The 20,437-nt window shown below is 31.7% G+C and overlaps 2 protein-coding genes across 8 annotated transcripts in view; one reads left to right on the plus strand and one right to left on the minus strand.

Annotated features, from left to right (window-relative positions):
- Window positions 1-2,920: 2,920 nt before the first annotated feature.
- Window positions 2,921-8,955, minus strand: LOC143085346 (F-box/LRR-repeat protein 14-like). The gene has a single exon (XM_076261629.1). The coding sequence runs from the start codon at window positions 8,935-8,937 to the stop codon at window positions 7,732-7,734; it is 1,206 nt and encodes a 401-aa protein (XP_076117744.1). The 5' UTR covers window positions 8,938-8,955; the 3' UTR covers window positions 2,921-7,731.
- A 4,098-nt stretch (window positions 8,956-13,053) lies between these two features.
- Window positions 13,054-20,437, plus strand: part of LOC143085372 (protein deacetylase HDAC6-like) — a 63,368-nt gene continuing 55,984 nt past the window's right edge. For 2 of the 7 annotated variants that reach the window (XM_076261683.1, XM_076261722.1), the window contains exon 1: window positions 13,160-13,332. The gene's annotated coding sequence lies outside the window, so the exon portion shown is untranslated. Of the gene's footprint in view, window positions 13,112-13,159; window positions 13,333-13,423; window positions 13,650-20,437 lie in introns of those variants that run through there. The other 5 variants (XM_076261702.1, XM_076261657.1, XM_076261674.1 and 2 more) reach the window with 5 other exon arrangements.

Consider the following 20,437-nt stretch of genomic DNA (forward strand, 5'->3'; position numbering starts at 1 on the left):
AATAAAAAAAATATATGGACCCCAAGGTAGAACCACGTCCTCGTCGTGGGGTCTGGAAACCGTGACGCTTAAATAATAAAGATGGCAAAGCATGGCTGAGAGTTCTACAAATAAAGCATCGAATTGACATAACAACAGTACACTTAGAGCATAGTATTAAGCAAATGAATCAAAATATTATATTCCATTATGCCCGCTCCATATATATCTCCATTCGTTTATTCATACTTTGACTTTGATGAAAACAGATACATACATTATCTTATACATATTCTTCATATTTAAAAATAAAAAAAAGAAGCTCAATCTCTTTCTTCTTCACAAATGTTTAATTTCTTCATCTACCAATATACTAATATAAACTTCACAATCTCTTTCTTCCTCACAAATGTTTCATTTCTTCGTCTATCTATATAATAAAACATTTTAATTAGACATATCTGCTCGTATATTTAAAAAAAAGCATTAAATACAAATTTCTTTATATCTAATAAAGAAAAATGTTTTCTTGTCGCTAAATAGTCTTCTTGTCGCTTGTTGTCGCTAAAATAATTCTTGTTGTCGCTTGTTGACGCTTGTTGACGCTTGTTGTCGCGTCTTGACGCTTGTTGTCGCTAATTAGTGAGACCCTTATTTAAACACTGTTTGAGTTTTCATTTTATTCTGTACTTATCGTACTTGTGTTGCATACCAATGCATTTGCTTCATTTTTATTAGGACAACAAAACATAATAGAAAGCAAAATACATTTGATGTAGGTAGTCCAACTGAAGAGAACATTTCTCCACACTTCTTCTGTTTACTATAAAATAGGTTTCTAAAGCGGCAATTACATGTAGAACAGATCAGAGATATATATTTATGAATTTGAAAAAAGCGGCACCAGCATATGGAGTATATGTGTCTCAATTGATATGTTACTCTAGAGCTATAGCTCAAAGTACGTTGATTTTGTTGAACGAGGAATACTGCTTTCTCAAAAGTTGCTAAGACAGGGCTATGAATCAATCAAATTAAGGTCATCACTCAAGCAATTTTATGGTCGCCATCATGAGCTGATTGGCCATTATGACAAAAGTGTGTCAGAAATAATATCTCAGTGATATTCTTCCTCAGTCATTAACAACCTTTCATCATTACCGAACTGAACAAAGAAATAACATGACGGGTGCCGTATACGGTGCAGCAAATGCTTACCCTTCCGAAGCACCTAATTTCACCCCGGTTTTTAGTGGAGTTCGTGTTGTTTCCTACTTATTATTTGTAACTGTTGATGTAAATGTCTTTTGGTTTTTTATGAGTCTTTGGTTACTCCTTGGTTTTGATTGTTATTGTCTTATACACGATACCTTATGAATGTATTTACATGATATAAGCTTATTATTACACTTGCATATATGAATAACACATGACAAGAAGGTTTCATATGAAATAAAATTTAAAAAATAAAATCCTCCCACCCGCCCCATTTTTTTCAAAAATTTGGATGAAAATCTACTAATTAATTTTAGTTGGCCTAATAATATTCAAGATAATAACCAAAAACAGTAAAATTTCCTTAAAATTACCAATTTAGGGGCAGCAACCCAACAACAGGTTGTCCGATTCATTTGAAAATTTCAGGGCAGATAGATCTTGACCTGATAAACAATTTTACCCCTGTCAGATTTGCTCTAAATGCTTTGGTTTTTGAGTTATAAGCCAAAAACTGCATTTTACCCCTATGTTCTATTTTTAGCCATGGCGGCCATCTTGGTTGGTTGGCCGGGTCACGCCACACATTTTTTAAACTAAATACCCCAATGATGATTGTGGCCAAGTTAGGTTAATTTGGCCCAGTAGTTTCAGAGGAGAAGATTTTTGTAAAAGTTAACGACGACGGACGACGACGCCGGACGCCAAGTGATGAGAAAAGCTCACTTAGCCCTTTGGGCCAGGTGAGTTAAAAGAGACAAAAACAAAAACCTCAAAATTGATCAATGAACCACGAAAATAAGGTCATGCCTCTGGTCTTTGTTAGTCTTGAGTGTATTTTTAATCTAAGTTGATTTATATGTTTTGTTTATAAATTAACAAGTTTAGTGTAACATCCATTTTCACTAAGGTACATGTAGAACACATTTGTGTTTAGGAGGGAGCAGCTGAAAACTGCCTCTGGATAATCATGTTCTTACTGTGTTGAAGACCTATTGGAGGCCTTTGGTTGTTTCTCCTCTGTGGTCTCCTCCTTTCCATTGTCAATTTTAAGAGATCACATTTTATCTTTTGAGTAATTGGTAAGTGTTGTCCTGAGTACTATTAGAAAGTTTATGCTAGAAAAAGTACCAATGTTCCAAAATAACGTAGTTTAGAGACCCCAGGTTAACCCTTGATCTTAAAAATCTACTTTATCATGTTTTGGCTCATTTTAGAAGATCATATGTTGTTCGCATCATTATTCTACGGTTTTTGATCATAAATGATTGTTTCATTGGCACAATACCACATAGTTTTTTTTATATAAACAATACAATTTGCATGGAGCATGTGGAGTCACAATTGAGCATACTAAATTTAAATATATAGAAACTAAGCTTAGGGATTAATTGTAATGAATAAAAAGATAGGTATTAAATACAGGAGATGAGAACAAGAGAAAGCAATCCAACAGCACAAAAAGCCAGAATGAATCTATAGAGTCCAATATTGTCCTATAAAAAAGACAATTATCTGTACAAATGTATTCACCATGTTTAAAAGCCTTAATAGGATTCTAAACATGCCAATATAGATACAGATATGTAAATCTCTAAAATAACAATCTCAAAATCTCCTCAGTAAATACAAGTCAACCTTATAAAATAAGTTATGGATAAAAAACAAAACTGATTATCAAAAATATGTCTCTCTCTACAAGGCTTGGCAGTAAAAAGTCTATATGTGAATCTTTGGATATTTTGTTTATTTTGTATAAATAATGATCCTCAAAATAAAACTTTTGTTGACAAACTTGATCTGCAAATTGTTTTCATCTGCAAGTAAATTCTTTAACAATACAAAATCGCTACTTACTATATTAACAAAGGTATTAAAAACATGCACATTGGATAAGTATACCTGTAGTACTAAAACACAAATACAGATCATGTTTGTCAAATATGGCCATATAGTGCTGTATAAATATAATTTGCACCAATTTTTTTTAAACTATGACATGATATCTTAATATTATTACATTATATGATGTACATTTATATATGTACTTCTATTTATCAATAAAATTATTTGAAAACTGGAATCAGACATATAATGCTTTTTTAACTTGTTAAAAAATGACTGAAAATAAAAATTACAATTGTATGAACAACAAAGAAAGGCAAGTCAGTGTCTGTATTACTATGACTACATGTACAAACTGTACTTGTGTAATAGGGTCTGGATGGGCGGGTTCTACATTCCTGTATTCTTTTTTAAAAAATGTAATTTTTCATTTTCTTTTTAAATTATGTGCATTATTTGCTATTCTTTATAAATTTTGTAGGTTATATTCTCTCTTCTTTATATATTTTAACAATCCGTAATTCTTTCCTTTTTTTAATTATTTTTTTTGCTAGTCTTTCATTTTGGGTCAATTTTTCAGCAGTATTGGTTCATTGTTCTCTATTGTGAACCCCATTCAGACCTGCATGTACATGTAGAGTACATTTAATGTCTGTAAATATTGGAGAAGCAGCGTATTTCTCTCTATCTTTTCATGTCATTCTCTTGTTCATTAATTTTCTCTCTCTATAAGTCCACTTCTCCCCACTCTAACGTTCATGACAATCTCTCATTATGCTGCTTTCAGATTGATTCTAATCAATATGATATTATTTGTTCTGTCATATATTTTCAATTAGTTGATTCTGCTTTAAGTGAATAAAATACTTTATCAATTACATGTACAAGTCCGAAAGAAAAATCTAAAGATTTACAAAAGAAAATATACCAATTAAAGTATCAGATCATAATTATAATCTAGAGCAAGTATCCGATATAAAAATAATTACAAACATTATAATACAGTTTAAACTTGTTCATGTAAAAAGTTATGTGAAGAATTAATTAAGATAGATCTGAATACAGATGAGGATACAACTGTAACCATGGTAACTAATAAAATTGAGAAAGGAAATGGGGAATGTGTCAAAGCGACAACAACCCGACCATAGAGCAGACAACAGCCAAAGGCCACCAATGTATATTTAACATGTGTTTTCCCGCCAGTGTAAGTATAAAGAACAAATTCAAAACTAGAGATCATATACATGATATATATGTAAAATGTAAAAAAAAAAAAATCAAACAAACAAGCAAACAAACAGTTATTGATAACAGGAAAAAAGAGTAATTATTTGTTTTCAAAAAGAAAATGATAATTAAGGAGGCTTCTTTTGCATTGAATTTGCAACTTTTCAAATTAAATATATCTGTCTCTTACATATCTATATCATGAAAAGCCAAATTTCAACGCTATTAATTTTACTCATTACAGAATTATGATTCAAATATTGTATTAAATAGCAGCTGCTGTACCACATGCACTGAGTAAGGAAATTACATATTAAGTGTTACTGTAGTTTATTTTCACCCAAAAACAATTCAGCTTATAATTTAATCCTTGTTAATAATAAGCCTGAATCACGGTAATGCTCTTGGAGTTTAAACAATGCCATTAAATGTGCCCTGTTGGTACATGTAGCTACACGTACATGCCCTTTGAAGTGAAACCAATATTTATTTCGCTATTTCAAATGCCAAAGCGCAATGCCCTTTTTAAAAGCCCGGGAGAACACTGTAAATTTATACTTCTCCTTTTATGATTATATATGCACATATATAATCATGATTAAAGAAGATTTTTATTGTAAAAACGTACACATGAACTTTGTGGTAGCCAGCAGAAAATGTAACTTATGAAATTTAATCATGTTAATGCCCTTTAACATGCTTAATTAACTTCAATGCATATGCTTGTTACTAAATTATTCACATGTACAAATCAAATGTATATAAATATGTGATAACACAATATATGTGTTTTGTATGGTACTTTGTATTTTGTTTACAAATATTAAAGCATAAACTTATCTTCATGTAAAGATTAAACAGTCATGATAGTTGTATATTTTGTATGGGAATGGATAAATATTGTATTGCATCACTTTTTAATGTAACTGTGACACATTTATGTGTAAATGTACACAAATGTTACATGTACACTAATGTGTAGTAATAAGAAATTAAAACAGATTTAAGGTAATGGTAGATGTACATGTCATGCAATATATACGATGACCCATTTCTTTGTTTAATACCGCCACAAAATACATATACGTTAACTTAGATCTTACATTCTAATTACAATATATCTAAATCAAAAGCCTAGTATAGTTATATGTATTCTCCTTGTTTTTTTCATAACATAAATTTTGCCAATCCAGTGGGGAACCACTGACTGCATAAGAGGGAGCTAGCTGTGGTCATGCTCCAGTGATTTCCTATCTAATTAACCAATTTTTTTCCAGAACAAAAGGGAGGGGGGTGGGGAGGTTGGGCGGGCAACCAGATATTTTTCGAACATTCTATTGAAAAAATCTTAAGAGCATTGCATACATTATATATCATGTTACATATATGCATTTAACGTGTTATTGTTAACATGGAAATAACAGTAACTTGTATGAATTTTAAGAATTGCTGCATCAACATGATCAACACTCTTTAAATACTGTAGTTATATTTTTAATTGGGATAGATCCCGCATACATTTAAATAAAATGAAACTGTACATTGATGTGTATACATGTACATGAAATGTTTTTACTATACAACTATATAATATTATAACTAACATGACTTTGTTCTTCGTAAAATGCTACAAAATGTACATGTACATTTACATTGTACTTGTATAATAATTTTTTCATAAATATGATTTCTGTAATTGATTCATAGAAAAAATAGGTATAGAAATGTTCAGTAAATTTTATAAATAATTCAAACTGTGAAATAAAATCTAAATCATAAACAAAAAATATAAACTTAACAAACCTTTTAAACTACAATGAAATAAATCTACTAACACAAAAAAAAATATGTACTACACATTGTAAATATTTTTGTTTCAGTGAAGCAAGGCTCTGGCATTTAAAGCACCAATTCTGGTTCAGAACTTCTACACGTCTATTTCAGCCAAATCTGTCTATGTCCTAATTACTAACATATCGATATTTAAAGTAATTTGGATAAGCTATTAAGGAAAAATTTTAAAATTTGGCAACATAACTCTTTTTACATTCTATCTTTCCCCCATATTTTGACTCCCTGAATTTATATTTTTTGACAGGTTACCTTCTCTGACATACATCTACAAGACATACATGTATACATGGTATAGGACATTCTTAAACATCATGAACATGGTTATTTCAACTTTAAAAAAATGTTCATTTATTTACGCACTGAAACAAAAATATTTACTAGAACAAAATAGCACTTTTTGAAAGTATGGCAAGAAAAATATAAATCATATCTGTACTCTAACTCATATTATTGATGTTGTAATTGTGAAAATGAAACTAATTCATAATACAATTGTACTTATGTCATGGTTTTGCTTCTTTAAATTACAAGAACACTTTTTGTCACAATTGACAATCACTTTACAATGTACAAATGAACATCAATAACAAAAGGAAGTACTACATGTACATGTATATATAATATATAATATACTGTATGGCTGAAAGTTAAATGCAGACACATTCATTTGTAACTTGGTTTAACTGATGAAGTTCTTTTAATCTGTAAATTATAACAGTTTTAATAGAAATTTGAAAATATTCACAAATTCACTGTTCATTTGCTGTTTAATATGTTGTTGCAAGTTTCATTTTGTTAATACTGTTGTTTTTTGTGTATGTAACATTTGCAACTTCAATGTTAACTTGTAGTGATGTTACACTTGAAAAGGATTTTCAAAATTTTATTTAATCAAGCTTAGCTCATATATCATGCATGTCATGTGTATACATGTACATAATTTTTTTATTATTTTGTGCAAAACAGTAAATCAAACGAATCAAATAAAGATGTCTTTTTGGTATGTATGTATCATCAGTGTTATTGTTAGCTTTTTTTCAAAACTACCTCTACCCCTTTTTATTGGGAAAATATGAGTCATTTTAATCAAATTGGGAAATTTAAAATAAACGAAAAATTTGACTGAAACTTCAATTTACAGACCCCCTTTCAAGAGTCAACCCCTGCTTTGAAATAAGACCCCTTTTTGTCAGTGATTATACATAAATAGACCCTCAAATCTGCACATAGTCATTTTAGGCATGTAATTTGTTTAATTGAGAGTTTTTCAGTTTGTATTGATGCACAATTACTACTGAGACTGCAATATTTGGGGAAAAAGTTGTCTTTTTGGGAATAATTTTAAGCCATTTTTTTTCAAATTGGGATTCTTCTCCAGGGGAAAAAACCTTTATTCTCCACTAATTTAAAATGATTTAAGGCAAACAATATCACTGATCAACTGCATTTGATAACTGTTTCATTGATGTGTATACAAATGTACATGTACATACAATGTACTTTTGTCTTTTTGATCAATCATATAATCACTTCAAAAACCTTTTGTATAAAAAAATATATATCTAGCATGTTAAAAACTGACAGTATTAAAGATATTATACACGTTCATTATCGTTTATGCCACAATCCCAGATTTAAAGTTGTTAGTCTTTTCAGCTGCATTATCTTCTCTAAACCAACAGTTGTTATTTTTGTACAACCATACAAGTCAATGGAACTTAGATTCTTCAAGTTATCAGCAACAAGTCCAAGAGATTTATCTGTAATGCGGATACACTGGCCAATGTTCAAGGTGGTTAATTCATGTAACGTTTGAACAAGTCTGTAAATACCATCATCACTAATATTACACGCATTAAGGCATAAGCATCTTAAACAAAATAACCCTTGAGCAATATATTGAAGAGACTGATCCCCAATCTTGTCACAAAAACTAACATCTAGAGTTGAAATTTTTGCTGTACCATTAGCTAAATAACCAATGCCTGTGTCACTAATATTATCACAACTTCTAAGATTCACTTCTTGTAAATTTGGCATTTTAGATATGAATTTTAAACCTGTGTCGGTAACACTTCCACAAAAACTTAAATTTATTGTTTTTAACTGCATTATTCCACCACTGACATGTTTTAAAGCTTGATCTGTAAGTTTTTGACAATCTTGTAAACCCAAATGTTCTAATTCTAACGTTCCTGTTGCAGCATGTGGACTCTGTCCTGCTAAATGCCCAATGCCAACATCTGAAATGTGTCTACAACTCCGCAGATTGAGTTGTTTTAACTTTCGTAATCCCCATGCAATAAGTAAAAGTCCTGTATTAGAAATGCTACAACATCCACCTAATTCTAAGATCTCAAGATTTTTTAGACTTTGTGCAATTCTGCCTAGACTGTTATCTGTCACTTGTTTACAGAGGCTGAGATTCAATGCAGTGATACAAGGGAGATCATTGGAAAAAGCACCACCAAGGCCTATATCAGTCACATTATAACACCCACTCAAATCTAAACACTCTAAATTAGAGATCCCAGTTACGACATCTCGAAGGCTACGTCGCAAACTTAAAATTTGTACTCTTTTGATACCACGTTTTACCAAACTCGGGAACAAAGACGGGTTTGCACGTCTGAGATGGAGCTTTGATATGACCCCTCTCCAGACCATACGATTATAAGCAGCGTCTCTCCACGACACGCACACCTGGGCAGCTCGACCTTTGTCTTTTACCTCTAAATAACTAAATATTATTGTCAAAATTTCTGGAAACAGACAGGAAATGTGAGCAGAGGCCTTTTCGGCCTGTGTCTCCATTTTACATGGCTTCCTGTTTATCACGTGACAGAACGAAAAATTTCAAACCACATGATACGGCGTGGCAAGTTTCATTTGTTAGTTGAAAAGCCCGGGAATTACAAAAATATTTAAACACAATATGAATTTTCGTGTTTTTCCTATATCAATAACACCAGAGGCATATAATAAAATTCGGTATTACATGTCTCTGATACAAAAAATGACGATAGTTTTTTAATTCAAAATTGAGAATAGTATGCTTAAAATTAAAATAACGTTAATTAATAATAAAAAATTACCGAACTAAAGAGGACAATTCTAAACGGTAAGCCCTAGGCAAGTGGCGAAAAAGCTCAAACACATGACATGAATGGATAACAACAGTCATATTATTCTTGACTTGGCACTGGAGCGAAACACCTACCATTGGCGGATCATGGTATTTGAATGGGAGCATATAGCTGGAACCCCCTTTACTCTGGGTTGGGAACCCCCTTTTTAAAATGGCTGGATCCGCCCCTGCCGTTTTTTTTGGCCGATCAATGCATTTGAATGGGGACATATAGTTGGAACCCCCCTTTTTAAAATGGCTGGATCCGCCCCTGCTACCCACAAGCACTTGTCTCAGAATCATGTTTTTCAGTTTCCAATATACTTAATATCACTTGTCGCAGAATTCATTTTCCCATATACTTAATATTACTTGTCGCAGAATTTATTTCCCCATACACTTAATATCACTTGTCTCAGAGTTTATTTCATGATATACTTTCGAACAGCGGTATATTACTGTTGCCTTTATATATAACCATTAAGTGACACTAATTCGAATAACGAGTATGCGGTTTGATAAAAAAAAAATCACATTTTATATAAGGAATTCCTTGGTTGTTAAATATTAAACTATAGAAAATAGATAATGCTAACACTGTAATGAGGGAATAAAAGACAAGATGCATGTTCTTTTAACATGTAAAGCTTTGGTAAAATGTTAAAAATCCCTTTCTTATCATTTTTTTTTTAGTAAGAATTGAAATATTTGAAAACCGTCGATAACAAATCTCTTTTTATTTGATTTTTGGAAACAACAGATGGACTGGGACTTTTAAAATAATGAAGGAGTATCTTACCAGCAACTAATGCATATGAACGACAAGCTTCATTTCATAGGGCTGTATAAATTTAGCCATCGACATGCCGCAATGCAACACAAGTAGTTATAAAACTTCCATGGCAGAGGCAGATCGAGTTTAGTATACCTACAGGGCCGTAACTACATTGAAGCAAATGAGGCGAAATGCCTCATGTAAAAAAATTCAAAAAAAAAAAAAAAAATGAAACAAAAGTTGGTTTTCATATCAAATTGTTTTCACGGAAAGTGTTTTGCAAGAAGCAAGTTCTCTTCACTCTCTGGTGTATCTCCTGGATGTTTTTCGTTATCCATGTTTCTATTTTCCTTTTAGTTTTCAGAGTTGATGGTCTACTGTTTGTACTTCTGTGTTCCGGGTTTGTCTATATAGTCTGAGCTTTGATTTTCATTTGTAAACGTGGTTTTGCAATGTTGCATGTCCACAGATGTCCAGAATTGTGCGAGAAATATATTTTAAGAACATGCGATGAAACTCAGTGGGCACAAAAAAAAAAAAAATTGTCCTTTCTGCATGGATAATTGAAATTGATATCAAAGAACACAAAACAGTTTGTTTTTATCGTAAACTAAAACTAGATAGCTGACATGGTTTGAATTAAAGTAAGGTCACATATTTCCTGGTATCAAATAATTTGATGGAAACAAAAAACAAGGTATTGCCATATATGACCTTTTACATTGAAAGGTTAAACTTGCATTCAGTCGTGTTGAGACCCTTTAACAGATAATAAAGGAGTATGGGGACATAATCGCACACAAAGTCAATGTATAGAAAAAAATACGAATGATCAATGTCAAAGTTTGTGTTCCTGCTCTTCATCTTGATAGTTGCCGGATGGTCTTCATCAATACTTTTAAAGAATCATTAATACCGTAAAAGATCGTAAAACAAGGTGAAGATGGTCCTTAGTGTGACTAGTACTTTAAGTATAATACTGCAAAGTCACTATATTTAAATCTAGTCATAAAAAATCACCAAAGTCTAATCACAATACAAGACAAGAACAGACAGACATATACGGTTTTAATAATTATGAGAATTACGATTTTTGCTTTATCCTACATATCGGTCTTTTAATGTTGTCTCTAATACCGTAAAGTCTTAAATTACAATGAATCTTTGTTTTTGCTTTGGGACCTGATTGTCGAAAAAAAATATCAAAAAATTAATTAAGCCGTTTCAATGCAAGAAAGAGTCGGGGAAACGCTCAGAATGCACAATTTTGCGTTATTTTTCTCAGAGCTTCCGGGGGCCACAGACCCCTCTCCCATTTTTTTTTATATTTTGCCTCACTCTTAAAAGAGGCTAGTTGCGGCCCTGACCTACAAAACCGCTATGAACGGATTTTATGCAGATGAGAGCTCCAAGCTACAGGAGCCGATTAGAAAGCTAGAAAGCAAACGCATTGTACAAGAACTGATAGGACACGGACAGCTCTAACTTAACATCTATCACAGATGGCTCCTGTCCGGGCAATCCATGACCATGTGGAGCAGTATCGCGTAATACGATATATCCTGATAACCACCAAGGAACTAGCTTAAAATATTAGAATTCTAGCAGAGGATCAATACTCTTAGCGGAACTAGTTGCTATCCTTATGGTCCTGGAACCGCATTTTCACGCTTTCAGAGTTAAAATTCTTTCAGATAGCCAGACAGCTGTTGGCATCTTGACTCAGCGGTTTAACTGAAGATGAACTTACTGCATCGGCACTGCTATCACAGACATAAAAGAAAGCATCGAGACCCTCCTGAGAGGCGGCATACAAACAATAAAAAAGAAAATGTGGTATGATTGTCAATGAGACAGCTGTCCACAAGAGACCAAAATGACACAGAAATTACCTATCGTGGATCCCAGGCCGTGCCAAAAATAATACAAATGTCATTTTTTTTTTCAGTCCAAACCGTACTAGCACCAGCAAAGAAAGATGCATACAAGATAACAGCGGATATAATAGAAGAATATTTAAACTCAGAGTTCAGGGCACCGCTTTCAAGATACACTTAAGCCCTAATGAATTCCGATCCTGCGCCTATAGCTAGTCACGGAACTTAACCTAAGTGTACAATGGGACGGCATAACGGCCAGAGAAACTACAGTACCAAGATAACTCGAGAACTTGATAGGTTGGCAATAATTCGCCAATCATAAGAGATTTTAGATAAAATCAGTCAGAAATAAAATATTGAATAAGATCATCTTTGTATAGAGTTATGGATAGACAGCTGGTTTTTTATGCATTTTCATTATTCAAAGTTAATGCTTGATAATGTTAATATATAGAGGCCAGCGTAACACAAAAAGGGTCATATCATTTATTTTTATTGAAAAACTTTGATCAAGGAATTGTATATTTAAATATACAATTCCTTGATTAATTCAAGGACGTATTTATACTATTATACTGCATCAGATATTTTACTATACAGATAAAGCTATACGTATAAACGTTAGCTTTATACGTCAATGACCTCAACTCACCTATAAGCCCCGCCTACTTACAACGTCACGTCACAACCATGACAACGTGTAGTAACAATGGTCAAACTTTTATGAATTTAAACCTGTTATGTCTTCAAATTGGTAATTTATATACCATATGTTTATCAAATGTTATTAATTAAATTCATTTTCCCCTTCTAATTCCTTAAATTGTCAATGCTTACCGCCTAGACTACGCTCATAGGGAAATACCCCAAAATGGTACCCTAAGGGGGAAATTCCAAACACTTTTTTTAATAATATTTGTTTCATATTTTTATTATTTTTTTAATTTTTTTTATCGATTTCAGTGTAAAAACAATATACGTATAGTGTCTTGAAATATGAAATTTATTTAAATTTACGTCCTTGATTGTAGTCCTATAACGCGGACCTGATTCAAGATTGAAGATACAATTTTTCTTCGACTCGCTCGGACGTCAAAGAAGACACCATATCAAAATACAATGTTTTTACGGAAATAGTTACCGTACCCAGTCCAAATTATAGTACACCGGAAGTTGTTTGGAGCGGGTGAATGGGTTTAAATTTTTGTAAGCAGATTATTTACATTTTTATCGATCTTTTTACATGATAAACAAAAATCTTATGTTGGATTACTTCACGTACACCCTCATAATACTTACAAGTTTAATGTTTAAAGGAAAATGCAAAGAAACAAAGCTTCGTCGGGGATCCGACATCTTACTTCTTTACGACTATCTAGACAAATTTCATTAGCCTAAATTTAATCGTAGTTACATTCCTTTATATGGTAATGTATTAGTCCTAATGCTGTAAATAAGTTGGTGATATATGTAAATGAATTGTAAACCAATTTTAAAAGAGTGATCCATGTGTAAGAGTGCCGTATTATGGTGCATATAATACGTGTAGTCACTAGTCAGAAGACAATGCTCCTGTTAGAGGAGGGAGATAAATACTAGGTAACAGCCAGGTCTACATTATAAAATGTAAAAAATGAATAATGATGAAAGTATTACTAGAACACACACACGAAATCGCGGGGAAATAGAGCGTATGTAAACTGTAAAAAAAAATAACTGGAGAATTTCAGGAGAGGCATCAAAGGTACTTTGAGATTGAAAACACTTGTTTTGCCCTCCCCCTTTTTTCCAAATACCTATTTTTATTCCTTCTGTTTTTCTATATACCATGAAAATGCATATATATTTCTCAAAATATGTCAGTCAGGGGTACTACTTGTACAAGTGTATTTTATTTACTTGAAGAAGCAAAAAAAAATATACACATATAAGTAAATAAATAATGGTTGAATAATCTCCCCTTAATTTTCTAAAAAAATTACTTGTATAAGTAAATTTTTCTTACAATCCCACAAAAATCCTCAAGTTTGAGATGTAAAATCATGCCTTTCATGATTTTTCCCAGGTTTGCTCAAATTTTTTCATTAAAGTTCAATGTTTCATCTTATTAATTCATCAAAGAAACTGATTGAGCAAAGATCTTGTATATTTGTGCAAGGCAATTAAAAATTGCTCCTTTAGGGCTTGTAAATGAGCAGTGTTATGAAGATAACAGACAAATGGGATTTTCATTGTCCATGAAATTACACTTAAATGATTAGTAAAGACATCTGTAAAGGGTACACAATTTAAAATTCTATTAGAGCAAAGAAATCTTAAGAATTCAAGAAAAGAAGAAAGGATGATTTTTTTACTTATACAAGTAAAAAATTCTGAATGCCTAAGGGACATAACTAAGCCAATTTTTTTTTTACCTATACAAGTAAATAAAATTCACTTGTATAAGAATCCTACAAATTTACTTATATGTGTATATTTTTTTTTACTTCTTCAAGTACAAAATGTAAATAAAATACACTTGTACAAGTAGTACCCCTGACTGTATGTAAACAGTGTTGTTGGATGAATTTTTGTACAAGATTTAACGACTGGAGGATTTCAGAAAATGTATCAAAAGTTATAGGTACTTTGGGACATGACAATTGTTATTCTAGCTCCCCTCCTCATTTTTTTTCCTCCAAAATTCCCATTTTTTCCCTTATTCATTTCAATAATCAGTTATTGATAATGTTAGCGTTTATCTGTATAATATTATGAACATTCATTACTATAAATAAAGTGTTTTTGCTTTTTACTAATCGATCCACGGCGGTCATTGACATATTATATAGACCCTCTCTATTTAATAAACTCTGTGACCGCCGTGGTTAGTAAACTTGAAAAATGATAGCAGATAGCAAATACACTTTATTCATAGTCTTTGTATGTTCAAAGTAAAGAAAAACGCAAACCGGAAGTCTAGTCTGGCTTAAAATTTCATCCAATGACGGAAAAATATCCGGACGCATTTTTTTTCGTTTTTCTCCCAAAATAACCCAATCTGAATAATCATTATACATTAGAATGGATGACAAATGCGACTATACATGGTACCTACAGGACACAGAGGCATGATGATTGATTTATTGTGGAAGGAAGAGAAGCGACACACAAAATGAGGTCTTCTCGTTTAATAGTATAGATATATCAAATAACACATAGCTGAGAGGGTGATTAAGAAGATTGATAATCCTCGATCAGAAAAAAAACCATAGTGAATACTGTCTTCACCCCAGTTCTCAGGGTAACAAACTTTTTCATCCTCTAGGTTTTGTTTCATTGCAATTGGTATCAGGTCTGTTCGCGCCCAATACACTTTCGCACCCTACATGTTCCCACCTCGCACGTTCGCACCCAAGGTCTGTTCGCACCCAATTTAAAATCAAGTTCCAGTTGAATAATTAGAAAATCATGATTGTTGTTTTAAATTGCTTTGTTATAAATACTGCATGTATTTAGCTTCGTATGAGTAAAACATTGAAAATTTTAAATGAAAAACACAAAAGATAATTGTTTGATCTGAAACAATTAACTGACAAAAAAGTATAGCAATACACTAACCAAAAATGATTAAAATTTAAGATTTATTTCACCCCAAAAAAATCCCGTTGTCAGAATCTCACTTTATTTAGAAACAATGATTAAAAATATTTTAACAAAACACTATCCAAAACATGATTAATATTTATTCAACACAAAAAACACGTTGTCTCACTTTATTTTGAGACAATGACAACAAATATACTAGTAGGAATACACTTGCCAAAATTTGGTTATAAAGTTATTAAACACAAAACCAATATAAATTGGGTGCGAAATATGTAGGGTGCGAAAGTGAAAGGGCGCGAACGTAATCGGGTGCAACGTGAAAGGGTGCGAACGGACCTGGATTCTGTTTTATTAATATATGGTGAATTTTGAACTTGAAATCTTTTACTCTGATGTCATGTTTAAAAATGTTACAGAATGGGTATTAGAAAAATCAACAGACATGACAGAAGTGAAGGATGCACAATATGTTTTATTCTTATTTTAATAGTCTATGAGAACGTTATGAGGCAAAATATAGAACTTGAGCATTTTTTTAAAGTATTTGTCAGTTGATGTAAATTCAAATCAGTGTTCTTTAAATGATCAAATTTTGATTGGTCTGCAACAAAAGGGTGACATAAAACAAATTGTCTCCTTCTCAGCCATGGGATAGAGTAAATTATATCCCTTGTATTAGCCAATCAAAATCTTGCTTTTTAACCTGAATATATATATGTGAAGTATAATAATATTTGATAAAAACTGCTATGAAATATTATTCTGTGGGAGGGGGCTAATTCATAACTGTTGCTGTAAAATTCTGTCCACTTAGCATGCAATCTAATTAAGATTAGATCCTTGAATTGTTCCTGTTCTGATATATATATGTAGTGGCATATCAGAAAGAGAGCAATTTACATGATTCAAGATTATTTTTAATTAGATTGCTCAACATGCTTCAGAGACAAAATGGCAATTGACATTATCCAAAACTTTCATTTAAATCTGGGAAAATCTTTTCAGTAAAATTGAGAATGGAAATGGGGAATGTGCCAAAGAGACAACAACCCGACCATAGAGCAGACAACAGCAGAAGGTCACCAACAGGTCTTCAATGCAACGAGAAATTCCCGCACCCAGAGGCGTCCTTCTGCTGGCCCCTAAACAAATATATACTAGTTCAGTGGTAATGAACGCCATACTAAACTCCAAATTGTACACAAGAAACTAAAAGTTAAAATAAAACAAGAGTAACAAAGGCCAGAGGCTCCTGATTTGGGACAGGCGCAAAAATGCGGCGAGGTAAAACATGTTTGTGAGATCTCAACCCTCCCCCATACCTCTAGCCAATGCAGAAAAGTAAACGCATAACAATACGCACATTAAAATTCAGTTCAAGAGAAGTCTGAGTCTGATGTCAGAAGATGTAACCAAAGAAAATAAACAAAATGACAATAATACATAAATAACATCAGACTACTAGCAGTTAACTGACATGCCAGCTCCAGACTTCAATTAAACTGTTTGAAAAATTATGTCTTCATCATATGAATATCAGGCAAAATCCTCCCCGTGAGGGGTTTAGTATCATACCATCATAACATATATGAGAAGAGCCTGTAATTCAGTGGTTGTCGTTTGTTTATGTGTTACGTATTTGTTTTTCGTTCATTTTTTTACATAAATAAGGCTGTTAGTTTTCTTGATTGAATTGTTTTACACTGTCTTATCGGGGCCTTTTATAACTCACTATGCGGTATGGGCTTTGCTCATTGTTGAAGGCCGTACGGTGACCTATAGTTGTTAATGTCTGTGTCATTTTGGTCTTTTGTGGATAGTTGTCTCATTGGCAATCATACCACATCTTCTTTTTTATATAACCCGTGCCATGCGGCCCAGGCCTGGGGCCATTACATTGCAATGTGATTCTTCCATTACAATTACAATTACAATTACATTTTTTCTCACATGTAAAAAATAATAAAAAAAAAAAAAAAAAAAAAAAAAAATCCCGACCTACCGACCCTGATTTTTTTGCCTTGGCAGCAGGAAACAGACATATATTTTTTTTTGGCCTTACATTACAATAACTTTGCCTGTGTAATGCATTACATTACACATTACTTTTTCAATATAAAAACAAAAAGCATTTCAAAAACAGAGGTATATGTACATATGTATACAGTGTTAGGTACATAGACTTCAAATACTGGTTAACTAATATGTCCATTGCACTTTATCATCATAAGTGGTTTAAATGTGATGCCATTAAGAGAACAGCGATCAGTTCTGTACACCTTTCCGTCAATACTTAAAAGCCTTTCTACAGGAGCTTATGTGTGGGAAATGGCTAAATACTTGATAGCTGTATTAGCCAAAGAAGAAAGGCACACTGAATTTGAATTCCATTATTCCAGTGCATTGATTGAAATTTCTTCACATGGCTCAGACAAGTAGATGTCAACATCATGTACTGCACCGTACCTGTGTCTATACCCTTTGATTGAGTAGTAGGAGGCATGAAACTGAAAAAGTCACTTTCAAGTTTCTTAGGTGGTGCTAAAAAATAAATAAATAATCATATCATTTTGTTTCTAACATTGATCACTTAATCATTAAGACATGATCATTAAGGATTTCAAAGGGATATAATAAATGTGTCATTAAAGGATTATCTTGTGAAATGCCTAAGGGTTCTGTGAGGACAAACATAAGTTGAGAAGATTTGATTTTAAAATTTTAATTACTTTCTTTAACTATCCTGGATTTGTACCAAACTTGGACAGAAGCTTGTTTATGATCATAGTAAGATAATATACAGAAGTAAATTTTGTAAGATGTAATATTCATTTTTTTTTAGTATTTTACATATAAATGGACTTATTGTTTCTGCCAGTCTGCAGTTAAAGTTTTTAAAACATTTATTCATAAACTATCCTGTTTTGTTTTTTTTAAAACTTGGACAATCAAAAGTTAGTATAGAGAGGAATATATTTTTTTTTCTCATCTTTGTTGAGGCTGCTATTAACATCAAAAGTAGGCGAGACACCAGGTTCAACGGAATCCTTACAAATTTAATATACAATAAGGACAGTTTTTTTTTAATTCAATCTTTTTTATTATTAAAGTTTCTGTTATAAAAGTCTGTTGGAAAACATGTTTTTCTGTTATATTAATCTTTTTGTGTGTTGCATAATGTAAAAGGATAATTCTGAGGATAATTAGATTATTTAGATTTTTCTAACTGCATAAAATAAAAAAAAAGTTTCAACTTTTATTAAATATGAAACAAACAATATTTAAGAGAAGCAACTTTCCTACTTAAAATGTTTTATTTTAGATTTTTCCTGATTTCACAACTTTTGAAATCATAAAAATGGTCACTTTAATTAAAAATAATAATTCAAGAGAAAAAATTCCCTAATTGCATGTTGTTTAAATTGCAATAAAAACACAGAGGTTTAATTTGTTTATTTAATATTTTTATCTAAATTCACATTTCGCCTTAATTCAATTCCCATCTGGCCTTAGTATATTTTTTTACCTTTTTTACCTGGAATTTCCAGTTAAGGCGAAATGAGAACACACCCATGTAAGGTGTGTATAGAATTATGAAATTTTCATCTTCATATTTTTTTCATTGATCTATATAGTTTTGTTTGATAATTTTTTTTATAAGATTTTTCATAGACCACCAAACACCAAAATATTCCCATATCATATCATATTAAACAAATATCAGAAACCAAGATCAAGGACTTGATATTTTTTACCATTTTATATTTCTTACCTTAATGTGCGTTTTAAAGATTGATGTAATTTATTTAATACAGTAATTAACCGTGACAAAAATTTTATTCCATTGTTTCTTTTGTTTTTGTTAATATTTTATTTTTATTATACAATATTCTTCAATTTTATCTATTTTACCAATTTGTAATGAAAAGTAATGTACTGTAATGGAGGCATTACATCAATTTTTAACTAAAGTAATCATTACATTACATGTAATTGTAATGCAGAAAATGTGCATTACAAATTACTTTGCATTACATCCAAAAAATGTAATATTACAATGCATTACAATTACAAATTACCATTACCCCATGCCACAACTGGTTTATTAATAATAAATGTGTTTAGTTCCGATGCAAAGACCCTATAAGTGCATCAATATTAACGCCAAAATATGCAATCTTTAATGACCTGACAACAGTATCGTAACTTTATCCCTTCTAAATAAGTCTATTTAAAGGTCTTGTTAGCTTCTGAGGTGAATACTGACATTTTTGTGCTTTATAAAGAATATTTCCATAAAATATTGGAGTGAAATACCTGAACTTATAAGAAGTCTGCATGTTGAGCTATATTTCCGAATGATGTCTTTACCGATGATAAAATTTAGTAAATGTTTTGACTAGTTTGTGATATCGAAAACCCTGGTGTAATAATTTTTCAGTAATACATAAATTTCTCTTGTTAAAATCTAAAAATTGTTACATACACAAGCGAATCGTACAAGTTGAGATATGTAAACACTGTAAGATGCTGACAAGGGAACGTCACCATCTAAAAATGGATAATTAATGATAGGAAATGAGAAATCATTTCTTTTATCATAAATTTTAGTATTAAGCTTTCCGTTAATGATATATATATCAAGATCAAGGAAAGGTCAGTGGTCATTGTTAGTATTAGCTTTATTTAAAGTAAGTTCAACAGGATAAATTTCTTTAGTATACATACTGAAGTCATTATTGAGAGCCAAATTATCATCCAAATATCTAAAAGTATTATTAAATTTGTGTATCAGATGTTGTTTTGATGGGTCTTTGCTGATTTTTGTCATAAATTGTAACTCATAGCAATACAAAAACAGGTCTGCAATAAGTGGTGCACAGTTAGTCCCCATTGGAATTCCGATAACCTGACGATATACAGAATCTCCAAAGCAAACAAAAA

Source organism: Mytilus galloprovincialis, chromosome 1, assembly GCF_965363235.1.
Source record: "Mytilus galloprovincialis chromosome 1, xbMytGall1.hap1.1, whole genome shotgun sequence".
Taxonomy (NCBI): Eukaryota; Metazoa; Mollusca; class Bivalvia; order Mytilida; family Mytilidae; genus Mytilus; species Mytilus galloprovincialis.

Excerpts from the sequence above, each read along its gene's own strand:
- LOC143085346 (XM_076261629.1), bottom strand. The coding sequence starts at position 8,937 with ATGGAGACACAGGCCGAAAAGGCCTCTGCTCACATTTCCTGTCTGTTT.